Source organism: Bidens hawaiensis, unplaced genomic scaffold, assembly GCF_021521415.1.
Source record: "Bidens hawaiensis isolate Kalapana, Puna unplaced genomic scaffold, B.hawaiensis_p1.1 tig00008041_1, whole genome shotgun sequence".
NCBI lineage: Eukaryota > Viridiplantae > Streptophyta > Magnoliopsida > Asterales > Asteraceae > Bidens > Bidens hawaiensis.
Genome location: NW_027491565.1, coordinates 385,432 through 411,128, shown reverse-complemented (window position 1 = coordinate 411,128; position 25,697 = coordinate 385,432). Strand labels below are relative to the sequence as shown.

Sequence of the window (25,697 nt, the reverse complement as noted above, 5' to 3'; positions counted from 1 at the left end):
TATCAAGTTTCGGTCTAGATTCGGTTTTGACCGGGTAAGGTGGAACCAATTCCGCCAGGTCTGATTCGGTTCCGGATACGATTTTTCTAAGGAACCAAAACCTGATTCATACCCTCTGGTCATGTCGGATAGGAACCGGTTTCAGCTTTTTTCCCACCTCTACTTGAGACTCGATTCATATGCTCGAACCGGCCCAACTACCTGGCCCATAACTCGAATTAGCCCGATAAGCTAACAATATCCAACAACCCGGTGGGTATCATGAACAGTGAGAGAAGATCCGGAATTAGAGAAGAAGAAGACGGTTAAGGAGATCGATCCATGGCTAGTGCCGATCCTGAAAAGCTCATCGCCAAAGCCGATAAACTGTCAGTTTATTTATTTACACACTCTCTCTTATCTTATTATTATTATTATTGATCATCAGTATCTTCTGATTTCATTTCGTAATTTAACCCGTTGCAATTATTATTATTATTCAACTAGGTTTATAATTAACACTTCATTTCCACCAGTTAAGGCTTATTCGAACACTGTGATTAGGTTACGCTGTAGATCAGTTCCACCACTCGAATTTACATATCACCGTTATTAGGTTATAATTATTTTATAATAGCTGTTATTTCAGTTAATCACAGTAGGTTTAAAATTAACATTTGATTTCCGGCAGTTAGGGCTTATTCGTTTGTTTCGGTGATGATTGGACTCGAATTTAATGACGTTAGGTTGCAGATCAGTTCGAGCACTTGAATTTACATATCGCGGTTTTTAGGAGTCAAAATCTGTTGTTATTCAGTTAATTGTCTTATAGGTGTTATTACAGTTGATCACGGTAGGTTTAAAATTAACATTTGATTTCAAGCAGTTAGGGTTTATTTGTTTGTTTTGGTGGTGATTGGACTCGAATCTAGTGAACACGATGAAGTAAGACGTTAAGTTGCTACCGTTAGCTGTGATTAGGTTAAGATGTAGATCAGTTTCAACACTCGAGTTACAGATTACTATTTTTAGGAGTCAAAACTCAATATTATTCAGTTAATTGTTTTATAAATGTTTTGACAGTTGATCACGGTAGGCTTGAAATTAACATTTGATTTTCAGCTGTTAGGGTTTATCTGTTTGTTTCGGTGGTTACTGGACTTGTTTAACGAACACAAGGATGACAGACGTTAAGTTGCTAGTGATAGCTGTGATTAGGTTAAGCTATACTGCTGTAGGTCAGTTCCAACACTTGAATTTACAGATCACGGTTTTTAGCTGTCAAAACCTATTGTTACTCGGTTAATTGTCTTATAGGTGTTATTTCAGTTGACATGGTAGGTGTAAAATTAACATTTGATTTCAAGCAGTTAAGGCTTATTCATTTGTTTTCTGTGATGATCGGACTCGAATTTATTGAACATAATGACTCAAGACGTGTTTACATTGTTCCCGATGGCCGTGATTAGGTTAAGCTGATGGAGCTTGTAAAATATCCGTGTAGTTGCAGATCAGTTCCAGTACTTGAATTTACAGATCAGTAGATCACCGTTTTTAGTAGTCAAAGCTTATTGTAATTCAGTAAATTGTCTTAGAGTCATTCTTTCAGTTGATCACAGTAGGTTTAAAGCAGCAGTTACTGCTTATTCGTTTGTTTTCTGTGATGATTGAACTCGAATTGAACGAAAATTAATGACGTAAGACGTGTTTAAGTTGCTATCGATGACTGTGATTAGGTTAAGCTGATGGAGCTCGCAAAATATCTGTGTGGTTGTACATCAGTGATTCAGTTCCAGTACTCGAATTTACAGATCACCATTGTTAGGAGTCAAAACCTATTGTTATTCAGTCACATTCTTTCAGTCGATTTGCAGTCGTGCAAAGTGGAGATTTATAAGAGATTCTCAATAGGTCAGAGTTCAAAAGATATTTGGTAAGATAGAGAATTAATGACATGTTGCAGTGCTTGATCTGGACATTTTGATGTGGTCTTTTTGTCAAGTGTTGGATATACCGATCACGTAAGATACGATTTACAATAATGAACTGGACATCATGCTTTCACTAAATTGCCTGAAAAAAGTGGATTTGTTTTGGATTAAAAGATTCACTTTAATTTTGAACCATAGAGTGTTAAGTAGTTCCATCGGTTTCCATATATAGTGAAAGATTGCAGTCTTAGTGAGATATGGAGTACCTTAATTAGAACAAGCTTTTAGAAAATGATATATGATCTGCTTCCATAGATACAGATGAAAGCCTAGCTAAAACATAGCTCAATTTGTAAACAAGGTTAATCATACATATGCCAGTCATCCAGATAATATGATGATGAGGTTTGTTACATGGCAGAATACACATACATTTGCCTTGTTTCTTCACGAACTCACATTGATATTAGTTACTGAATAGAAGTTTTGTAGGATGACGTAGATAGTATGCGATAAATACTGCAGGTAATAAGTTATTGAAGTCAATATCTTAGTTAGGGATTCTTGATTGCATTATAGGCTTTTTATATTTTTTTCTACTGAATGTTACATAAGAAAAAGGTACTCCTTAGCTATATTACTTTCTTGTTTAATAATTGTTTGGTTAATTTCTTGCTCTCATATTGCAACAGAACAAAACTCACTTTAACGCGATGGAGTGCCGACTGGAGGAATGCAACTCAATATTATGAGCAGGCAGGTAAATAATTTTGTAAGATTAAGAATAGCCGCTATAGATTTTTTGCGATTACATGTTTGAGAAGTCCCTAGTCTAACAAGGATGAAGTTATGTCTTATTTATGGCAGCTACTGCTTTTAGGCTTGCCAAAAAACATGAGAAAGCAAAAGTAGCATTTGAGAAAGCTTCAAAAGGACAAGAAATGCTCTCTTCATATCCTTTCTAAACCAATCATGTCTTTCTGTTAGTGAATCATTTGTGCTTATAGTCGTTTAGCCTTAACAAAAAGTCAAACCATGGGATGCTGCTAAGCATATGGAGTCTGCTGGTGCTTTAGCTGTTGAATTAGGCATATGGAGTGAAGTTGCTGACTTTTACAGAAGGGCTGCTGATCTGTACAATGAGTGTGGCAGGGCACAACCTGCCTCTGATGCCCTTGCAAAAGGTGCCCGGTAGGCATTTCTTTTCCTTGCTAGCTGTAAATAGCACGTTTTATATTACACTTTTATTCATTTAGAAATTTCTTTCACCAAAATCGAGTAATAGAGCATTTCGATAAGCTATATTATTGTACATGATCTATATAGAATATGATGATAACCACATATCATTGCAGCATAAGTTGGGATATCATTTAGTTTAGTCAATCAGAGCAATCATTATTTATGTGTCAAGAAGTTCATGAAGATAATATATTAATTTATCTTACAGTGCTCTGGAAGATGCTAAGCCTGAGGAGGCCATTGCAATGTATACTGATGCCTGCACACTACTTGAGGAGGATGGCAAGGAAAATATGGCATTTGATTTATATCGTGCCATTACTAATGTTTACATAAAGCTTGAAAAGTAAGGATCTTTTTCTCTGATAAAATCTTTTTAAATATTTTTGCACATAGTTGAGACAATTTACTATCTTTGCATGTAATTTATATCCTATGATGGCTATTTACAGCTGTAATTGTTGATATGGCATTTGATTATCTAATTGTTGATTAATCTGGTGGTATTTTATACTTTGCGTTACCAAGCTTTCTTTGCAGATTTCGTGTTTCATATCAAACATTTTTGTTAATTTGTTTCAAGGTACACTGATGCTGCAACTTTTCTTTTGAGATGGGCTGTAGCAGCTAATAAATGCAATGCTCTTCATAGCCAGTGCAAGGTGCATAAGTTTTTCTTTCTTAAAGTTTAATACTTATGGGCTCTTTTTTTCTACTCTTTTAATGTTAACTTGTTTTCTTATGCAACTGTCTATTTTTGCAATTTATGGGTGCAGGCTTATCTTAGTGCGATTATTGTATACCTATCAGCTCATGATTACAAGCAAGCAGAACAGTGCTATAATGATTGTTGTCAGTAAGTTCATTTTATTTTATTGTTTTTCATTTTTTACTAGTTGGTTCTGTAACTTGGTAAACAATAGTTTTTGTTCCTTTTTAGAGATACCAGATTATGATTATTTACGGTTCTACAAAGTAGGACTAAAAGTCTAAAACTAGTATGATTTGAAAATCAGAGATGCTGACATAGTTTTAATTTAGGTATTTTCTGGCTTTTGTTTTGCAGGATTGATACGTTTCTGAGTAGCGATCAGAGTCATTGTGCCAGTAAGCTTCTTTCTGCATACAGAGAGGCTGATGTTGAAGAAATCAAACGTGTAGCTAAATCGGGTACTGTATCCGGCCTCAATCACATGGTAAACCTTTAACCTTGTGAATAATTTTGAGTATTATATACAAAAATAAATGATATATTAAAAATCAACTTAATTGATATAACAATGTTGCAGATTATCAGACTTGCAAGGAAGCTGCCTACTGGTGAGCTCGTTGCAATGGAATCCGGCTCACTGGAGAATGGAGAGGCCCTTGATGAAGATGATCTCACATAGTCATAAACATATGAAATATGTGTGTGTTGTGTGTGAAAATGGTGACATTATATATTTGATTGATTATGCGGCGCGTATTATTATTTGCATAATGCATTATAAAGTTGTTCTCTATAATATGAATTTGAAAGTATTAAGGGACTTGAAAATTATACTCTTTGTTTGCCTTGGTTGCTCACTTGCCTTTTTTTTGGTTGCTCACTTTTGAAAATTAGAGACTGAACCCAAATGGTCTTTTGGGGTTAAGTCGGACGCCTATTGGCGACGTATACCAAAGGGCTTGTGGCTTTGGGTATTAAGGTGCAAGAAAATGTGTCCCTTTTAAAATGATGGTAATAGTCGCATGTTAGATAGGGTGTGAAGACATGAGTGGTTTTACAAGGTGTTTGAGTTAGTCGTTTAAAAAAGTAGTGGCGATGTATAGTAGCAAGATGAGTTTGTTTGAACAAGTCACTTTTATAATTTAGTAGATTTTCTTGATGTGTTCATTCAATATAAAGATTAATAATATTTAATGGTTTTTATATGTTTAGCGTGTTAACTATTTTTTTTGGTTTGACTCGAGAGAAACACAATAAGGTTGAGGTATATCAATTACTAGATTAAAAACCCGTGTATTACACGGGGTGTGGGTATAATAATAAGATTAATAAATCTTTGTATACTCGCAAACCCGGGTTTATTGAAAATGGGTTAAATAATATGAACCGGACCGGGTTTCAAAACACTAGTAATTATGGATCCAAATCAAATCAACCATAACAATCCAATTACAATATAATACAATAAATAACCAAACCAAACCATAACTATCCGATTACAGTATAATAAATAACCAAACCATAACAATCAATCCGATTTCAGAAATCAGAGCAGCGACCATTACGTTCCCAATCGCCAAAACGAGTAGGCTCGAGACCGTGTGGGCCACCGATCTCGCCGGTCTTCTTGTTTATATCAAGTTCATCGCCATCTTCATCTTTTTGGTTCTTCTTCTTCTCCTTCTCTAATTCGGTTAGGGTTTTGTCTTGATTGACGTGAACCTTTTCAGCCGATCTAGAGACTGATGATCGTACGGTTGATGATCGTACGGTGGAGAAGAGGCGGCGCAGAGAAGAAGACATTGTGATTGCAAATTAATCAAGTTTGTGGCGCAGAAGAGAAGTAGCGATGCGATGTTGTTGTTGTGTTATATATATGTGTTATATAAAATAAATTATTAAAAAATATTAAAATTAAAATGTCGGATAGTTCGTATACGGATTCAGATTCGGAAAATTTTGAACACCCCTGCAGTCACTGTCAAAATGAGTTACCACAAATTTATGTTTTGAAAGACGGTATAATTTTAGAACATCAAAATTGCACCAACTATTCCAAATTTCTTTAATCTTGGTATCAGAGGTGCATAAATCGGGTTTTTTAAATACTTGGGTTCGGGTATGACCGGGTATTGGTAAAAACCAGGTCGGGTTTGGGTCCGGATATTGCCTCTAAAAACCATACTCTATGCATCAGGTTCGGGTCGGTTATAAAACCATGTATTTGAATACCCTATTTTCGGGTATTGGAAAAACCCTATTTGTTGGTTTTTTCGGGCTTTTTTTCCGGGTATTTTCGAGTATAGATTGGTTTTTTCAAAAGTTTGCACTTTTTAGGGTATTTTTCGGGTATTTTTAAGGTATTTTTCGGGTATGGAACCGATTTGGGTTTTCGGGTATTACCGGGTACAAATCGGGTCGGTTTCGGTTTCGTGTTCGGGTTTTAGTACCGAAATGCACACCTTATCCGTACCCGTAGGTATTAGAAAAACCGGTTCTAGGTTTTTATTTCGGATCTGGTTCCGAGTTCGGGTTTTTTGTGCACCTCTAGTTGGTATCACCCAAAGAAAACGTAGTATCTTTACGTTTACTGATGATTGGTTTTATAACATTCGTGTTGTCGATCTGACCGAAAACTACTCGTCAAGGTCAGCCAACCAAACCCACTTGTCTTTTGTATTTGTGATATTAACCGAGTCCAAAAGCGAGTGACACTATTGAAGTACGTTCTTTTACACTGAATTAATTGGAACTCTTAACACAACTCCAATCCAACATGATTGGGGTTGGGATTGGACTTCTGGGTTAGGTGTTTATGGGGTGTCTTGTGGTTTGGTATCTATTGTTAGGTGGTGGTTTGTGGGAGGATGAAGGAAGAAGATAAGCTTGGGTGAATAATGATAGTTGTGTGTGTGAGAGAGAGAGAGAGAGAGAGAGAGAGAGGGGGGGGAGAGACCCTCCATCATGTGCCTCGTGTTATTATAAATGTACATTTTAGTTTTAAATATTAAATTAGTTATAAAATTACAAGACTACCCTCATGTGCATTGAATATGCTAAGATTGAACAAAAAAAATTAACTGGGTTAGACACAAAAGACGTAACGTGATAGAGATGCACATTTATAAGTTCTATCCACATTTATAACTTACTAGCTAATATAATGGAAATACTTTTACCATTTCAAATTAAATATATACTTTTTAGTTAATCAATTTTGGTAATGAAACTTTTGTCACACTACTTTTAGTATAACAATTTAACTGATTCTGATCGACTTTCCAATGCGTATCGCTGCAACTCACATTAGTTATTGAACATGTAATGCATTTAACCTGCTTCGTCGTAACCCGGGACAAAAATACTTGTTTGATTTATAAAGGAAGTTTGATTGTAACTTGTTAGATTAGTTTGATAGGACCACTTGAGGGAGCTATTTATCTAATACTAGTTTGAGGCCCGTGTATTACACGGGTAGTTCTTAAAAATATAATATCTAGTAAATAAGCAGTATAAAAGAAACAATAAATCTATTAAACACTATTAATACACAGTCGCTGAACAATAGTCTTTAAAACAATTTTAAAGTAAGAGATAGGCATAATTAAATATCAAATGTTTGGAAAAAGTATTAGGACATACATATAAAATTAACAAATTTTGAAACATAAATTTTAAGAACGGTAACTATTATTTTACAATTATAAAATTGTTAAAAAATGTGAGGTTTAATGTGGAAGTGACAAGTGGCAAAATTTGTAGCTTTTTATCATAGAGTATAGATTTGTGGAAGGTGGGGGTGGCATAAACAACATGCAGGGGTAAATGAAGTGGAAGAGTTAAGGGCTTTGTTGTTGGTTTGCCAACAGGTGATATTGGAAGAGGGGCTAGATCGGTCGGTTTGGGGTAGTGAGGGTGGATGCGACTTTTCAGTGAGGAGCATGAAAGACGGGCTTGACGAAATTACACCAACCGTTGAAAATTATGTGATGGAATGGAATAATCGGGCTCCAAAAAAGAACGGTATCCATGCTTGGAGGGTGGAAACGGGTCGTATCCCGGTCCTGTTCGAGCTCGTTAAAAGAGGAATTTCGGTGACAATGGCAGTGTGCCCGGTTTGTGAGGACGACCTGGAATTGGCGGAGCATTTGGTGGTGTCGTGTAATTTAGCGCAATCTCTATGAAGTGTCATCTATTCGTGGTGTAATGTCCCATCTATATACGCGTTTTCGGTTAAAGATTTGTTGGAGTTGCATACTTGCATAGGTTCACCCGTTTCCCAAAAAGGAAAGCAAAAGCTTTTAACGTGGTGTGCTTGACGACAATTTGGTGCATCTGGAGCGCCCATAACACCCTTGTTTTTTAAGGTAAACCAGTTAATCTCATCAATGTGGTTGGTGAGATTAAGGTACTTAGCTTCTTGTGGGTAAAGAACCAGGGAAGGAATGCGAGTCTTAGATGGGAGAAGTGGCGGAATTTTAACTTCGAGTTGTAATGGGTAGTTGGGTTGTGTTGTTTTGTTGCCGTGGGCTTTTGTTGTTTAAGTCTGGTTGGTTTTGTACTTATTTTGGTACGAGCGTCTTGCTTGTATCGATGTTTTATTTATATTAAAGTTTTGGTTGATCGTTAAAAAAATATCAATTATAAATAGGTAGGAGTTGCTTATTAATTTATTTAAACCAGTATTCAAAGCGACATAATGTTTTCATTGTTTTATAGTAATCATCATGTTTCTTTATGACGGGTTAGTTTAATTAAATGTTTATGCGCACACAGACTAAGAACAAAGAACATAAAGAAATCACGATGTGTATTCACAAATTATTAATAAGTTCTATAATTAAAACATAATGTACAACAAAATCTAAACGAAAGTAGATAGTTAATAAAAAGGTAATGTATATCTTACACGTTACATATATAATAAATAGCATCTCCAAGAAAGGGATTTGCAGCCACAGGGCCACCCGTTAGGACAAGCGCGCATTAAAGCCTCGCACGCGTGATGGGCAAGCTCGTGAAGTCGAGCATGTCAAACAAGGCGTATGAGGGGGGGGGGGGGGCATGGAGAAGAAAGGACCATGAATCCATTAACGTTCATGAAAAATGAGAAGAGATCGATCGGGTAGGCGTCCAACATGGAAGGGAGAGGTTGTCCGTAACACCCATTAAAGATGGTTCAAATAATTATAATGATAAGAATATAAAATCTAATGGTTAAAATAAATAAAAGAAGTTATAAAAACTACCCATTTGAACACAATCTATTTGCATTACACAAGTAATTTATTGTGTACAAAACACCCCTGTCCTACATTCTCACAAATAAGATATATTGTAAAAACAAAATTCAAAAATATAAAATATCACAATTAAACCCTATTTTATTTAGTTTATACTTCATACGATTTGTTAAATCTTAACTAATACTCATTCCGTCCCATTATAAGTGTCCGTGTTTGAAAACATAAATTTAAGGTGAATTGAATGATTATTTTATTTCTTACCAAATGACAATAATGCTCTTGAAAAATGGGTCAATCAATATTGTTTATTAATGTTAGTTGTGTGTGTTTAAGAGTAAACTTGGAAATTGACTGATAAATTTTGAAATTAGACACTTGTAATGAGACAAATAAAAAAAGAAACGATGACACTTATAATGGGACGGAGGGAGTAATATTTTGAAAACTGAACTTGCTACTTTACATACTAGTGTTTCACTAATCCAACCGTTGTAAAAGCCCATAATATGGGATGTACTCCCAATTCACGCACTTCCACATCGTGTCACGTCATCATCAAATCACAACTCTGACACATTCCATTATCTTTCTTTCCCGATATCAAGGAAATACTCTCGTAAAGGAAATACTCTCGTAATTGTTTCCCTTCATTTTCAAACAAGAATAATAATGCTTATATATGAAAAAGTAACTTAAATTGATAGGGATTGAGATTTTATTCAGTGAAGTCATCTGTGGAATTTCCCCACAACTTTCATTGGTGTTGGCCTCGATAGAGGGGGGGGGGGGGGGGGGGGGTTGGTTTGCCAATTTTTCGAAAAACCACATTCGCACAAATTAATGAATCAATATTCACACCGTATGGCCTAACAACAACATTTATATTAATTGCAAAGAAAAATTCTTTAAACACAAAGGGTTTAAAGATTTTGAGTTCAAATCAGTGTTGCAAAAATTCCGACTATGCACCGATTAATCCTCGATTAATCGTTAGTCTCCACTTCACTGATTAATTTTGGCCTAGTCGGCTAATTAATCGGTCAACGGTCAAATCTAGCTAAAATCGGCGAGATTCTAACCAAAATCAGTGGCTTTCTACGAGATTCCAAACAAAATTAGTGGTTTCCGACGAGATTCGAGTAAAAACTAGCGGTTCAGTTATATTCCAACCAATTTCCGGCCAAAATATGTTTGTGCATATATAAAACTGAAAAATATACATTAAAGTTCGATCTGATTAATCTCGATTTATCCCGATTAGCGATTTTTATAACACTGGTTCAAACGCCACGTAAACAAATTCGCAATTAAAACAAAAAACTCCACATAAACAAATTCGCTATTAAGGCTATCCGTAATGGGCCACAAAAACAACCGACATGGGGCGACAAGGGTAAGGAGCACTGCCCCCGGCCAGTTTATTTTTCAAAATATATCTAAAAAGCTATTGCTACCAGCTATCAGCTACACTTACCAGCTTCAAGCCACCAGTTTTTGTGACTGAGCGTCTACTAACACAAACATATCTAACACAAAAACCACTGACTGAGCGTCACATAACACAAACCGCTTCATTTTGTACACATCCATAGAAAAAAAGTATTAAAAATTTATTGTTGGTTGAAAATTTAGTAATAAATTTTCCTTTTATAAAAAAAGTAATAATTGGACATGCTGTTCACAAATACCCATCTCTGTCACATACACAAACACAAATACACAGTTGGCTCAGTCCAATCTCACCTCTCTAGTCTTCGCAAATCGCAAGTAATCCAGTAAACGTTGATCTCACCGCATTTAGATTCACACTTCTCGCATTGAAACCTCACCTGCCGCAGCAGCAGATCTCGCATCCTCAATGGAAGAGTATGTCTACTTCATCTCTAATAATTTCAATCATAATGTAATAATAATATTAATAGTAATAATAATGTTATGTTTACACAATTGAATCATATGTGGATGTGTTTATTATTATTATTATAGTGAAAACGAAGTGGAGCTGCTGCAGAGGTACCGTCGAGACAGGCGGATACTTCTTAATTACTTGCTATCCGGTAGCTTGATTAAGAAGGTTGTGATGCCACCTGGTGCTGTTTCGTTGGATGACGTGGATCTGGATCAAGTTAGTGTTGATTTTGTTCTCAATTCCGTTAAAAAAGGTTAGTTATGTGATTGATTGATTGATTGATTTTGTTCTAAATTAGGACCTGCATTTTGACCTTGAATATTAGGATGTGTAATGTATTGTAGAAGAATGTTTGTTTGAATTAGATTGCGGTTGTAATTCGTTCCGTGTATAGATTAGGTCAAATGTATTGTTAAGGGGAAGAATCTAATGCAAAGTCTCCTTATCATACCAAGTCTTTCCGCGCCATAATTATGCATGAAGTAGAATAATTACGCATAATTAATTAATTACACACAAAAAATTAGAGTTTTTGACCAAAATGGGGACAGAGGAAAAACTATTTACTAAAATGGGGAATTCTAAAACTATTTACTAAAATAAGTTTTTCTTTTTTTTCTTTACTTTGAACAATATTTATAATTCATTTCTCTTTAGTTTTCATTCAAACCACCTTTTATTAGTTTTTCTTCAATCAATCTCATCATAGTTTATTTTACTAACCTAACATAATTCTTTTATTTTTTAATTTTTACCAAACTATATTAAATAAACTAAGGAAACCATCTAAATAAACTTTAAAAAAGAAATGAAACGTGTTAGAACAAAATGTAGTTGAAGATGAAGATGACATAGATGATGTGGTAGAAGAATGAGCTGTTAAGCGAGTTGTATATTATATCGAGAGAACTAGCGAACCGACTCTTTTTTATTTTTGTTTGTACATGATATTGAGGCCGTTAATTTTAATTTTTGTTTGGCTTTGTTCTATGCTTCTTTTCCCAATTTTAAAGTTTATTTTAAATGGTTTATTTACTATATTTAATATAGGCTGATAAAAAAAGAAGTATAATAAGTTAATAGAAAAACTATGCTGAGTTGAGAGAATAATTTTTTTATTACGAAGCTACATAATATAAAAAGTATTAGTATTATTAGTATTAGTATAAAAAGCTATATATACTAAGGGTAAAGTTAAAATACAAAGGACAATAAAAATGAGAATTGTGAGAAGTAATCAAGTCCATTGATCTTAGATTTGAATGACTGAGATTAATTTAATAAATAAAAATTGATGGAAAACGCATGAAGGTAATAACCCACCTTTGTTGACTTTCTCTCTCCACATGCAATGCACATGCCAATTCCCCCATCATTTTAAAATGTCCATAACTTTTTCATACGACATTATTTTTTTAAAAAAATTCACCATAATAATAAGCGTTTTTTATCTTTAATATGAGTATCATATTGTTATATAAAATAAAAATAAAATTAATGGGTTTTTTAATTGTGTTTTTTTGTTGTTCATTGTGTCATTGTGTAATATGTTGTTTCCATTGTGTTTTACGTTTCAAGTCATTGTGTTATATATATTCACCATTGTGTCTTACGTTTTAGGCCATTGTGTTATACGTATTCACCATTGTGTCTTACGTTTTAGGTCATTGTGTTATACGTATTCACCGTTGTGTTTTACGTTTCAAGTTATTGTGTAACATGTATTAATCATTTTGTTTTATGTATTAGATAATTTGTTGTTATTTATCATTATTTTTACATATTATAATTACACAATGGTGTTATTAATATTTAAATAAACATAATGATGAGTTGAAAGACACAATGACGAAAAAACACAATGACGAAAAAAGACACAATGGCGAAAAAAGACACAATGATGTGCGAAAAGACACAATGACGAAAAAGAACACAATGATAAGCGAAAAGACACAATGGTGTGCGAAAAGACACAATGACGAAAAAGAACACAATGATAAGCGAAAAGACACAATGGTGTGCGAAAAGACACAATGACGAAAAAGACACAATAGCGAAAAAAGACACAATGATAAGCGAAAAGACACAATGGTGTGCGAAAAGACACAATGACGAAAAAAGACACAATGATAAGCGAAATAACACAATGGTGTGCGAAAAGACACAATGACGAAAAAAGACACAATGGTGTGCGAAAAAACACAATGACGAAAAAAGACACAATGATAAGAGAAAAGACACAATGGTGTGCGAAAAACACAATGACGAAAAAAGACACAATGATAAGCGAAAAGACACAATGGCGTGCGAAAAGACACAATGAAGTGATTTTTGTTTTAAATTTTATATAACAAAAATCATACTCATATTAAAGATAAAAAACGTTTGTTATTATGATGAATTTTTTTTAAAAAAAAAAATGTCATACGAAAAAGTTATAAACGTTCTAAAATGATGGGGGTAGTAACATGTGCATTGCATGTGGAGAGAGAAAATGTGTACAATTACCTTTATACCCTTTTTCTATTTGTCCCCACTTGACACATGTCAATTATTTATGGCTTCTCACACTTATTTTTGTTACTCTTTGTAGAGTAACTTCACCATATATACTAATACATATATAGTATTAGTATTAATATTACTATTATTATTAGTAGTATTTTTCTTCCCATATATATAGTATTAATATATTCTTTTCATATATATTATTATTATTATTATTATACTGTTGAACTTTTATTTCCTTTGTATTGCTTCATACATATGTATTTTAGAGCTGAGGGTCTCTCTGGAAGCCACATCTTTATCCCTTTGGATAGAGGTACGGTGTGCCTACATCCCACCCTCCCCAGACCTTACCTATAACTTTGCTGTTGGTGGGACTTCACTGGGTATGATTGATTGATTGATATCATATAAAAAGTAATTTGTTTAGTTAATTTAAATAAATGAAATCGCCACTTTTAAACTTTTTAGCTGAAAGAAATTGAACCTTCTTTAATACATGATGACTAACATATTTATACTAGTAAATATAATATTTATTTTGATATATATAAAATAAGGATAACGATTTATTAATTTTAGTTATATTGTACACTTTAAATAATGGGTGTTGAATAAAAACAAAGAAAAATTAATTATAAGATGTTACTCAAAATAAAAAAAATAAAGAAAAACCTATTTTGGTAAATAGTTATAGAATTCCCTATTTTGGTAATTAATTTTCCCCCTCCCCTATTTTGGTAAAAAACTCCAAAATATTAAGCAACATATAAATAAGACTTCGTACATTAAGCATGTTTGGGATTCAGTTTGAAAAATGCTTATTGGCTTATTGGAGTTTTCAAAAAGCCAATAAATCAAAATGCGTTTGGCAATCACAAAAATCTTTCTTATTTTTGCTTTTTGTAAGGGTTAAAAATCAGTTTTCCAAAAGCCCCAAATCCTGTCTTTTTGAAAAAGCCAATAAGCTAATAAGCATTTTTCAAACTCAATTCCAAACACACTAAGTATCCTTCACTCCTTTGTATCCAAACCTTTTGTTATTGTTAAAGGTGAATAATAGAAAGCAATTCAGTGTCTTTCTGTTTACATTGAATTTGTTAAGTAATTATTTTTGAGTTTATTGCTGAGGATTATAATTTTTTGAGGGAAATTGGGGACTATCACTATGTTGAAGTTTAGTTTAAGCACTAAGGTTAGGATCATAGAATGTTAGTTTGCAGCAAAATTTGTTGTGATTATGTGTATGATTGTATGAAAGTTTGAGATAACTAGGTCTAACACAAATTCAAAATGCAGCTCTTTGAATCAAATGTGGTGCTTAAGGTCTTGCTTTTAAGATATACATTGTTATTAATTCCTGTTGTTGAATTGTAATGCAGGTGACATGCTTGAGCTTTCAGAAGCTATTAGAGATTATCATGATAGTACCGGATTCCCTCATATGGTAAGTTGAAAGTTCAACTAACTTCTATGTAACATCAAAGGTGGTATGAGATACTGATATGTGATGATAAAGTAGTGTTGTAAGGAGTGATTATGGAAATGTGGTAATTGAGTATATTATGTAACTTTATAGTTATTAGTTACATCTCTTTTTGGTGAACGGAGTAATGGACAAAGACAGAAACTGTATCTATTTAGATTAAAACATTATGTACGTGACCTTGCCTTGCTGCATTTGTTTTTTAATGATAATGGAAAAAGAATCTATACTTTGTGCCCTGGCTGTAAACAATAATTGACTATATGATGTCAAATCAACTTTGTATTACAAAATCTTTTGATGGATATACTTCATGATGAAAGAGATAAAAGTGTTCCATATACCTCCTAATTTCGTAATCGGAGTAAATCCTTGGGTCATCATTCATATCGTAATTAGTTTATAGGTTTCCAAGAACAATGATTGCAATCTGTTGAGGACATTCTAAATTGGTAATTGCTACAATTTTGATGGATTGAAAGTGATATTTGACTGGTGCACTTGTTACTAATAGTCCTGAATCTTGCATTATCTTCTATTTTGGTTTTTTATTTATAAATTTTGAATCTTTTTTTTTCTGCACGTTGAAGAATGCAGAGTCTGAAGGTGAGTTTTTTCTGGCTACCAATCCTGAGTCATCAGGTTCACCTCCAAGGAGGGCCCCACCAGCTGTCCCTTTTGTGGTACCGTCACCCATTATGCCAGATTTATCGTCATCACTGCCCTTTGATGCAACTGAAGAGGATGAACCTGCTATGATGTCAAAATCACAATCCATTAACACGACGCAAGGTCGTGATTTAACGGTTGACGACATTGATGATTTTGAGGATGAGGATGATTTAGAGGAACTTGCTAGTCGTAGGTATTCAAGGAGATCATTGAATGACACAGCTGATCTTGTCGTGGGTTTGCCTTCATTTGCAACAGGTAAATACAGATGTGGAGAAGCCTTTTCAGTTAAAAACTAACCCTTTTCTTTTGGGTAATGCAAATTTTGTTTTCAAGAGAGTCACAACATTGTTATTTTGTTTTTAGGTCAATTATGTTAAGCTGCCCTGACAACATGCAAAGTTAATGTCAACTTCAATTATTTTGCTTTAAGTAAACTTTTGGGATATGATTTTAAGTTGGCTCTGAAGGAGATTTATGGAACTGAAATGTGTTTAGGGTTCCAAATATTACTCTGTCGTTCAATGAGAGTCCAATTATATTGGATTTTTTTTTCTCATAATTATGTCTATCTAGACGTGTATATGCCCTAAAGCAGTTACATTGTAACTATCAGTTAGATCGCATTCAGATAAATGTTATATGTGCTTTGAATTTATGTTTGAAGCTCTTATGAAAACAAATGGTTAAGTTTAAAGATCTTGAAACATATTTTGTGGGATTTTTAGAGAAATTACCATGGGGATAGCATAAATCATGGGCTCTTTAACGCCTTGTTCTTGAGTTTTTTAACCAAGGAAAGAAAAAGGAAGGATAGGGAAGGATAAGAAAGGGAAGGGAAAATTTTTTTTTTTTAATTAGGTGTGTTCTTGAATTGGAAGGAAATTAGAGGAAAGGAAAGGATAACTATGTTAAAAAATAGTTATCCTTAGTAATCATCCTATTTTTGGAAGGATAACTTATTGGGAAAATACATTAATATAATCCCTCCTAACTCCTCATACTCTTTTCCTTTCCATCCTAAAAAAAACTCAAGAACACCCATTTTTTAACTATCCTTAGTTTTCCTTTCCTTATCCTTCTTTAAAAAAACTCAAGAACAGGGCGTAATACAATAACAACAAACTTCGAATAATTTATTTTAGGTATTGGCTTGGGTTAGGCATGATATATAGCTCTGGAATACCATGGCATTTCACAAGTGTGTTTAATTGTTAGAACAGGACCATAAGTGGCTGAAAAATTTATGTGCAAAGGTTTAATCTTTATCTGAAGTTTCATAGTATAATTTGAGTTTGATCTTTTCTTCAGGTGTAAACGATGATGACCTCCGTGAAACCGCTTATGAGATTCTGTTGGTTGCTGCTGGGGCTTCAGGGTATTTTTTTTCTCCTTAATCTTTCTTCTCCTGAACTTTATATATATGCATATATGTGTAAGTAGATATATATAGATATGTGTAAATCTGTTTGTGTATGATCTGCATGTTTTTGTGTATGTCTATATATTCTATTTTAATGTTATATTCTCAGTCTTTTTTTGCTGTGCTTGGTTTTTTTGATGACCCTAGTCCTGCCAATATCTTTTGGCTTTAATGTGATTGTTGTTTGTACAGGGGCCTTATAGTGCCATCAAAGGAAAAGAAGAAAGAAAAGAAATCTAGACTGTTGAAGAAGCTTGGACGGAGTAAGGGTGAACAGGTTACAGCCCGGTCCCAACAGTCAACTGGTTTGACTGGTTTGCTGGAGACAATGCGTGTCCAGATGGAGGTACAGTGTGGACATATTAAATTTATTCTGTGTCATGATTACAAACAGTCAGGAAAGTTTGCCAGATCTTTTGCTATAACAATAATGATTGTTGTAAACACAGATTTCTGAGGCAATGGACATTAGAACAAGACAAGGGCTACTGAATGCAATGGCGGGCAAAGTTGGAAAAAGAATGGATGCTCTTTTAGTTCCTTTGGAGTTATTATCTTGTGTTTCTCGAACTGAATTTTCTGACAAGAAAGCTTATATTAAGTGGCAAAAAAGACAGGCAAGTCCTTTCTTTCTTCTTGATTTCTCTTTCATCAATTGCATCATATCGTCTTATTGCTTTACCTTATAGTGGTATAAGTAAATCTAAGAACTTATTTGATATTCATGTAACATGTTTCCATTATTGTGTTAGTTCAGTTGAATATGCTGGAGGAAGGGCTTGTGAATCACCCAGTTGTGGGATTTGGGGAATCTGGGCGCAAAGCAAGTGAAATGCGGGTTCTTTTGGCAAGAATTGAAGAATCCGAGGTCAGTGTTTTACTATTAAATGGTTTAAATTTTAAACCTTTTTGAACTTATTTATAATGTTGCTTATCTTTTTGTTTTCTTTTTTCATAAATTACCAATGTACTTTCCACTTTCGTCCCTTTTTAGTCATTAAAAATGGTATCTTGTCTTGTTTGGGTCGTTACTTGGACTTGCTGTAAAAGTTTTTGTCTCGTTTGGGCATCTTTAGAAGAATCTTTTATCGACCAAACAGAACAAGAAACCATCTTTTGAGGACCCAATCACCCAATTGTAAAAAATCCAAAATTTTATGACTAAAGCTGTATAAAAGTGAACATATGCTGATATTTTAGCCTTTTTTTTCTTTTTTTTTTAATTTTGTTTGGTTGAAAGTTAAGCGGAGGTTCTATTATGTTTATTCCAATACTCAGTAGTTAGGTTTAAAATCTGTTCCGTTTTGGTCAATGTTTAAGACTTACATGCCAGTATATACTATTCTATTGATTATTTCATAATTCGTCCTATCTCAGTCATTTGCACCTTCTGTGGGTGAGCTTCAACGCATAGAATGTTTGAGATCTTTGAGGGAGATTGCCATTCCACTTGCAGAGAGACCAGCTCGTGGTGACCTAACTGGTGAAGTTTGCCACTGGGCGGATGGCTATCATTTAAATGTCAGATTATATGAAAAACTTCTTCTTAGCGTCTTTGATGTTCTTGATGAAGGAAAACTAACGGAGGTTAGCATATTTAACATTAAACATTTGGTGCTGTCTTTACATTTTATTAGTGTCATGAAAACATCTTGGAAGTCTAAGCCACCATTAAGAACAAATAATATTCTATGAAGTATGCAATTTCAAAATATGCTTTGCATACAGGAAGTGGAAGAAATACTCGAGCTTCTAAAGTCAACATGGCGTATTTTGGGAATTACAGAAACCATTCACCACACCTGCTATGCATGGGTGCTATTCCGTCAGGTATTAAATATAATTCTAATTTGTAGGCAAGTTTGCTGGAAGTGATGCATTTATTTCAGTCTTGATAACACTTTTATTTTCTTGTTATTGGATTACATGAAGTGCTTCTTACAAATTAGCTGGTTCTGCAGTTTGTTATGACCAGGGAGCATGCACTTCTTAAGCTTGCCATTGAGCAATTAAATAAAGTACCCTTGAAGGAAGAATGGGGCCCGCAGGAGAGAATGCACTTAAAAAGCTTGTATTCCAAAGTTGAGAATGAAGAGGGCCCTCAAGAGCTATCCTTTTTACAGTCCTTTTTAATACCCATTCAGAAATGGGCTGATAAGCAACTTGCAGATTACCATTTGAACTTTTCTGAGGTTAGTTTATGTTTTATTTTATTTTTTTTTGTTTTCAGAAATTCAGGCTGAATAATGTCTAGGTTTTTTATTTGGAAAGTCCAAGAATATTGTCTAGGTGATACCATTGTTTGGATTTCTTTTTATTTTTTATTTTTTCATATTCAGAAATTTATGCTGAAAAAAAAAACAAAACTTTAGCCTGACTTGATGCTTTAGACTGTTTTAGCATTAAAGTTTGATGCTGACTCGGATCTTTCTCCCATATCTTATAGGCATTGGCAATGATGGAGACTGTAGTATCGATTTCATTGGTAACAAGGAGACTTCTTCAGGAGGAACCTGGATCGGTGTGTTATAGGCCATTCATCTTAACTCCCTAATTCATATTAGCTATTTGATGCATAAAATGCCAACTTAAACTCCTTAAATAACTTGCAAAGCATCATCTAAATATGGTGGAAGTAGAATTATGCTGCCAATAGTAGTCAGTAGTTTACAGTTATTTTACTTCACAGCACATCATTCTTTCTGATGCTAAAAAAAGTTCACTTTCGGTTATCATTTGTTTTTCAGGCAATGCAACATGTGACAGATGGAGATAAGATCGAGTCCTATGTGTCATCATCCGTCAAAAGTGCATTTTTAAGGGTAAGTGGTGCCTTTTCAGCTGACTGGATGCATCAATTTTGTAAAAAAATGTCAAATATAATAAACTGCTGCCTCTTCTTATTTCAGACATTGCAGGATGTTGAGACAATGTCCAATGCAACAGATGAACATCCACTTGCACTACTAGGAGAAGAAACCAAGAAACTTTTAAGAAAAGATGCAACTGTATTTATTCCAGTATTATCTCAATGGCATTCACAAGCCATTGTTGTTTCAGCATCTCTTCTTCACAAGCTTTATGGAAGCAAGCTAGTAAGCTCATCAACTGCCCAACTGGTGACTTATTTAATTATTATTTTTTTCTTCAGCATCTCACATTGTTGTTAAATAAGCAGAAGCCTTTCCTTAACGGTGTTGAGCAACTTACAGAGGATGTAGTTATGGTATTTCCTGCTGCTGATAGTTTTGAGGAATATGTTATGGACCTTATCGCATCTTCAGGTGGACAGTCAGAAGTCTCTTTAAAGAAACTTTCTCCATATAAGGTTTGGTTTTCTTTATTTATGTATGTGGGCATGTATCAGAACTAATATAGTATCATTATTTTTGTTATTATTATGATTATTTACAACTGTTTATTTTCTTATAACAGATCGAAACAATATCTGGAACATTAGTGTTGCGTTGGGTCAATGCTCAACTAAGCAGAATTTTGGGTTGGGTTGAACGAGCCATTCAACAGGAGGTAACTAATTAAATGATTTCTGGCATTTTCCTTTTTTTTTAACTCAAAAATAGTAAAATACTTTTCTTTCTTTGTATCTGAGTATCTCAATTATCTTGGTCACAAAAATCACACATTTGGCTAATGATTTTTTTTATAAATATTTTCAGCGATGGGAACCTGTTTCAATGCAGCAACGGCACGGGAGTTCAATTGTTGAGGTTTATCGCATTGTAGAAGAGGTGCCTAGTAATTTAATAATATATATTTTACCTTTTTTTTATAGATAAAGTTTTCCTGGAAATAATTTGGTTTCTCTTTTTCATATTTCTTTTATCTTTGTTTCCATTCACTTTAATACACAAATAACATGTTATTTCATATTATTTCAGACTATTGATCAGTTTTTCGCTCTAAAAATTCCTATGAGGTCCGGAGAAATGAATAGCTTATTCCGTGGCATTGATAATGCATTTCAAGTATATGCAAAGCATGTTGTTGACAACCTGGGTATGTATACTAAGTTTTTATGAAATATATTGATGAAAACATATATGACAATGTACACCATAAAATATTATTTGTTTGTATAATAGTGAACTTAAATAACCATGCAGCTAGCAAGGATGATATCATTCCACCTGTGCCAATTCTAACAAGATACAGGAGAGAGAGTGGAATCAAAGCTTTTGTTAAGAAAGAATTAAGTGACCCACGACTGCCTGATATGAGAAAGTCAAGAGACATTAATGTTTTGACAACACAAACGCTATGTGTGCAGTTAAACACTCTTTATGTGAGTGGATATTTTTTTTTCCTTTATAATTTGGCAATTTTATTGCTGGATACTATGAGAATACACACTGCTTTTTTCTTGATATTCTTCTGACGACAAGAGAAGTAATGACTGTATTTGAAGTCGTTTCTTTTGTAGCCATAAGAAATTTATATTATATTTTGTTTATCTTTACTAATTTTTTTACTTATTTCTGTAGTATGGAATCAGTCATCTTAATAAGCTGGAAGACAGCATATGGGAACGCTGGACCAGGAAGACAAAGCAAGGAAAATCTAGTAGTATGCCTTCTAGACCATTACATATCATCTTAAATTTTTATAATTTATAGTGTTGTATTCTGAACAAAATATCATCATCATCATCATTGTATTCAGTATATTCCACCAATAGCAAAGTTATGGTAGGGTCTGAGGAGGGTAAGATGTAGACAGCCTTACCTCTACCATTTAGGAATAGAGAGGCTGCTTCCGGTGAGACCCCCGGCTCAATAGTAGTTTTGCATCAAGCCTTGGACATAAGGCACATAACACTCAACCATCGGGACACCGCCGATTGGTGCATGTACCCTTGTCTTTCGGCTATCAACGCCACCACATGATGCCTGATTAACCTTCTGCCACTTTTAACGTTATTTTCACGAGATTAGTAAAATAACGTCAAAATTAGTGCAATTTCACTTTTGCCCACCCGAGGGTTCACACACATATACATTATATGTGCGCGCATTGCAAGTAGGGCGATATTTATTACAAAATTTATCTTATTTAAATGAGATATTTATTTTACAGATGGGGACTCAAAAAAAGAAAGCTTTGATGGAAGTAGGAAAGACTTCAATGCAGCCATTGACCGGATTTGTGAGTTCACCGGTGAGGCATTATACCTTTTGACTTCACAATGATTAAAAAAGATTTCGAGCTCTGATTTTAATTTTCATTATTTTATACAGGAACTAAGATAATATTTTGGGATCTAAGAGAACCGTTCATTGAAAACCTATATAGACCAAGCGTTTCTGAATCCAGATTGGAAACACTCATTGAGCCACTTGATGTGGTATGCGATGTTTAATTTATTTTTTTTAATAATGTGAAGATTAAAATAGTATTTGATTATTGTGTTGCACTCTCACCAACCACCACAGGAACTAAATCAACTATGCGATGTCATCGTGGAGCCACTTCGAGATCGAATTGTAACAAGTCTCCTTCAGGCATCACTGGTCAGATTCTTATTTCTTCTTTCTTCAAATGTTTTTAACGGTTTTTTCAATTCTTAAAAAAATTGCTGTTTTGCAGGACGGGCTAGTTAGAGTGTTATTAGATGGAGGTCCATCGCGGGTGTTCATTCCTTCTGATGCTAAATCCTTGGAAGAAGATTTGGAAATTTTAAAGGTATGTAAAAAAAAAAAACTAAAGAAGTTATCATTTCTTATGAGTTATGATACGCTGTTCTGCAAATTTTGCAAAATATATATTTAAAAAACTCATGAGAGATGTTATTTTTAATGTTTTTGCTTAGTTATGATGATCCCCATCTTGTAAAACCACTAACCAACATCATTGCATTGGAACATGTGCAACATTATATATATATAATTTACTTTTTGCCGTTTTGGCCTCTCAACTTTATTTACAAAAAAACTTTGGTTAATTAGACTTTTGCCACAAAAGTTTCACATATTTACATTTTGGCCTCTCAACTTCGGTAATGAAATTTTTGCCTTTTCAACTTACATCTTTACTATCTCGCGTCTTAACCTTGGTAATGAAACTTTTGCCACAAAACTTTTAACATAATTGAACCGATGACCGACTTCCCGCCGGATTTATGTCGCAACACACGGTAGCTTTTGAACATGTAATGCATTTAACCCGCTCCTCCGCAATGCGCGGGTGAAAATACTTGTATAATATAAATACTTAAATGGCAATATAGATATCATATTTACATTGTTTTCCAAATAAATAGAATGAATTTACCCAAATATATTTTTCCTGATTATAAACATTCTTTTGCTTGAATTTTGTTAGGAGTTTTTCATATCTGGTGGAGATGGACTTCCACGTGGAGTTGTTGAAAATCAAGTCGCACGTGTCCGGCAAGTTATAAAGCTGCAGGGCTATGAGGTTAGCTTTTCTAAAATATTTGTTTAAACCGGACTCATTTGTTCACTAATGAATGGTTAACCAAACGCAGACACGGGAGCTCATAGACGACCTAAAATCTGCAAGTGCTACAGACCGAAGCAAGTTGGGTGCTGATTCGAAAACACTTTTGAGAATATTATGTCACAGGTGTGATTCTGAGGCATCTCAGTTCCTAAAGAAACAATACAAAATCCCGAAATCTGCTGCTTAGGGCGGGTTTTCAGTACATGTGGAGTGTTTTCATCGTCTGTTTATTATGTTGTTTTTTTATATGATTTTGGTTATAGGAAAACAAATAGCTCATGGAGTAATTATACAACCAAACTACTTGCCTTTGGATCTGTTTCAAATATATTTTGTTTGTAAATTAGAAGGTTGATCGGCGATTTGCATCTACGGGTTTGGGTCAAAGCGTACAGTAGTATAGTACATGTCTGGTTGGGTTGGTCGAGTTGGGTTGGGTTCGCGTCTAAAAGTGTTTGGAAAGTAACAGGAATAGGATGTGGTCGCTTTAGGGGTGTTCTTCGGGTTTTTTGGGTCCGGTTCTTCGGGTTTCAAAGTTTTCAATCTTAAACCGAAACCCAACCCAAATCTCTCATGGGTTTTTTGGGTTCGGGTTTTTTCGGGTTGGGTTAATCGGGTTTTGAATATTTAGAAAAGAAAACAAAAAACAAAAGAAAATTAAAAAACTTAAATGCTAAAATTAAAACAACATATTCTTTGCTCATAACGCAAATAATCAAATAATTAACCAACATAACTTGATAAAACAATTCAAAAGAAGAATAAAATTAAGTAACTAACTCGAACCATAATCTTCTTCAGTCGGACGTAATTTAGTTGTTCGATTAAGGTTGCTATTAGTAATAAACGAAAAACATGAATTAAAAATAAACAATCGATCCATAATAGTTGGAATGACAACAATCGATTAGGGTCAGCAACTAATAACTTTAGTGGCTAAGACTAAGCCAATTATGCCTAAAAATATATTTAATTTCAAAACTAAAAGTTTATTCGGATTTTTCGAGTTGACCTGGAACTTATAATTCAAACCCGAAAACCAACCCGAATTACTTCGGTTCGGGCTCGGGTTAGTCTTTTCCCGGGTTCGTGTTTTTCAGTTCGGGTTAGTTCGGGTACGAGTTTTTCGGGTTGAGTTCCGGGTTTCAGGTAAAAGTGACAACCCTAGGTCGTTTATGAGTATTTTCTATGTTTTAAAACTAATGTTGATAAAAGTTATGGCGTGCAAACTGAAAATAATTGTTGTGGAGACAAAAAAGTTTAATTATGTTTATATAAAGTTACCTTAATTTTTAAATAATTTTTAAAGTCATCCAAGTATTATAACAAAGTTATCAAAGTAACGTTATTTTAATACGGTAGCACATGTTAATGTTAGTGGGGTTGGAAATTTCATATTGGGTTAAATGTTAATGATGAGACTCTTGAATCAAACGTGATAAAAATGTAAACATATTATATTTCAAGGTATTCGACAAATGAGTACTAGAAAAATAAAATACATCAACAAAATCATTGCAAGTGAGTTAAATCATGAAAAGGTTAATATTTAAAAATGCGAATAGAGAAAAAGTCTACGTATCATGTTGAAATGGGGTCTAAAAACAACTGAATCAATACGGGAGAGCCTTCAGATCTGAACCTTCTAAGACAAAAAATCACCGTTGGTCTTGTCATATGATAAGAGTTTATTCTATGACTAAGCTCTTATGTAACATGTGCTAAGAGTAATAAATGAGAGGTGAATGAATGTAAATGTGGTTGTTGAATGTTCTAGGCCACATTATAAGCCTTACCATATTACCATGTCAGACTGCGAGTTGAATGTATTGTGTAGTTGTTCGTTGGGTTGGAAGCACTGGTCCATACCAGACGACATAGTTGTGTCCGACTCCGCACTATTCGTTACGTACGTGCTGACTGTATGCCGTAAATATAATAAAAATATACATCATGGCATTTCCTTTAATAAAACATGAAGGGATATCTTTTGGAATACAGTGAAACCTTGAAGCGTAGGGGTGTGCAAGAAACCGAAAAAACCGACCCGAAACAAAAACCGACGGTTTGGTTTTACGTATTTGTAAAAACCGCACTAACGGTTCGGTT

The 25,697-nt window shown here is 34.1% G+C and overlaps 2 protein-coding genes across 2 annotated transcripts; both read left to right on the top strand.

The window, feature by feature from the left end:
* Positions 1 to 245: 245 nt before the first annotated feature.
* On the top strand, positions 246 to 4,646 carry LOC143636694 (gamma-soluble NSF attachment protein-like). Its single transcript, XM_077104220.1, has 9 exons — positions 246 to 368; positions 2,603 to 2,670; positions 2,778 to 2,863; positions 2,944 to 3,101; positions 3,361 to 3,498; positions 3,736 to 3,814; positions 3,929 to 4,008; positions 4,219 to 4,348; positions 4,442 to 4,646. Exons 1-9 carry the CDS (start codon positions 322 to 324, stop codon positions 4,541 to 4,543), a joined length of 888 nt encoding a protein of 295 aa, XP_076960335.1. The 5' UTR covers positions 246 to 321; the 3' UTR covers positions 4,544 to 4,646.
* A 6,249-nt stretch (positions 4,647 to 10,895) lies between these two features.
* Positions 10,896 to 24,886, top strand: LOC143636741 (protein unc-13 homolog). The gene is made up of 27 exons (XM_077104256.1): positions 10,896 to 10,976; positions 11,097 to 11,272; positions 14,910 to 14,974; positions 15,604 to 15,943; positions 16,997 to 17,063; positions 17,301 to 17,454; positions 17,558 to 17,725; positions 17,866 to 17,976; positions 18,486 to 18,695; positions 18,837 to 18,938; positions 19,070 to 19,300; positions 19,555 to 19,629; positions 19,856 to 19,930; positions 20,018 to 20,203; positions 20,287 to 20,436; positions 20,544 to 20,636; positions 20,786 to 20,857; positions 21,008 to 21,125; positions 21,233 to 21,411; positions 21,611 to 21,692; positions 22,203 to 22,283; positions 22,364 to 22,470; positions 22,559 to 22,636; positions 22,713 to 22,808; positions 23,448 to 23,543; positions 23,614 to 24,069; positions 24,757 to 24,886. Exons 1-26 carry the CDS (start codon positions 10,969 to 10,971, stop codon positions 23,773 to 23,775), a joined length of 3,282 nt encoding a protein of 1,093 aa, XP_076960371.1. The 5' UTR covers positions 10,896 to 10,968; the 3' UTR covers positions 23,776 to 24,069; positions 24,757 to 24,886.
* The last annotated feature ends 811 nt before the right edge of the window (positions 24,887 to 25,697 follow it).

Excerpts from the sequence above, each read along its gene's own strand:
- LOC143636694 (XM_077104220.1), top strand. The coding sequence starts at position 322 with ATGGCTAGTGCCGATCCTGAAAAGCTCATCGCCAAAGCCGATAAACT. Across the intron at positions 4,009-4,218 it reads TGCTATAATGATTGTTGTCA|GATTGATACGTTTCTGAGTA; the intron begins GTAAGTTCATTT and ends TTTGTTTTGCAG. Across the intron at positions 4,349-4,441 it reads TATCCGGCCTCAATCACATG|ATTATCAGACTTGCAAGGAA; the intron begins GTAAACCTTTAA and ends ACAATGTTGCAG.
- LOC143636741 (XM_077104256.1), top strand. Across the intron at positions 21,412-21,610 it reads TGCAGTTAAACACTCTTTAT|TATGGAATCAGTCATCTTAA; the intron begins GTGAGTGGATAT and ends TTATTTCTGTAG. Across the intron at positions 22,637-22,712 it reads GTCTCCTTCAGGCATCACTG|GACGGGCTAGTTAGAGTGTT; the intron begins GTCAGATTCTTA and ends GCTGTTTTGCAG.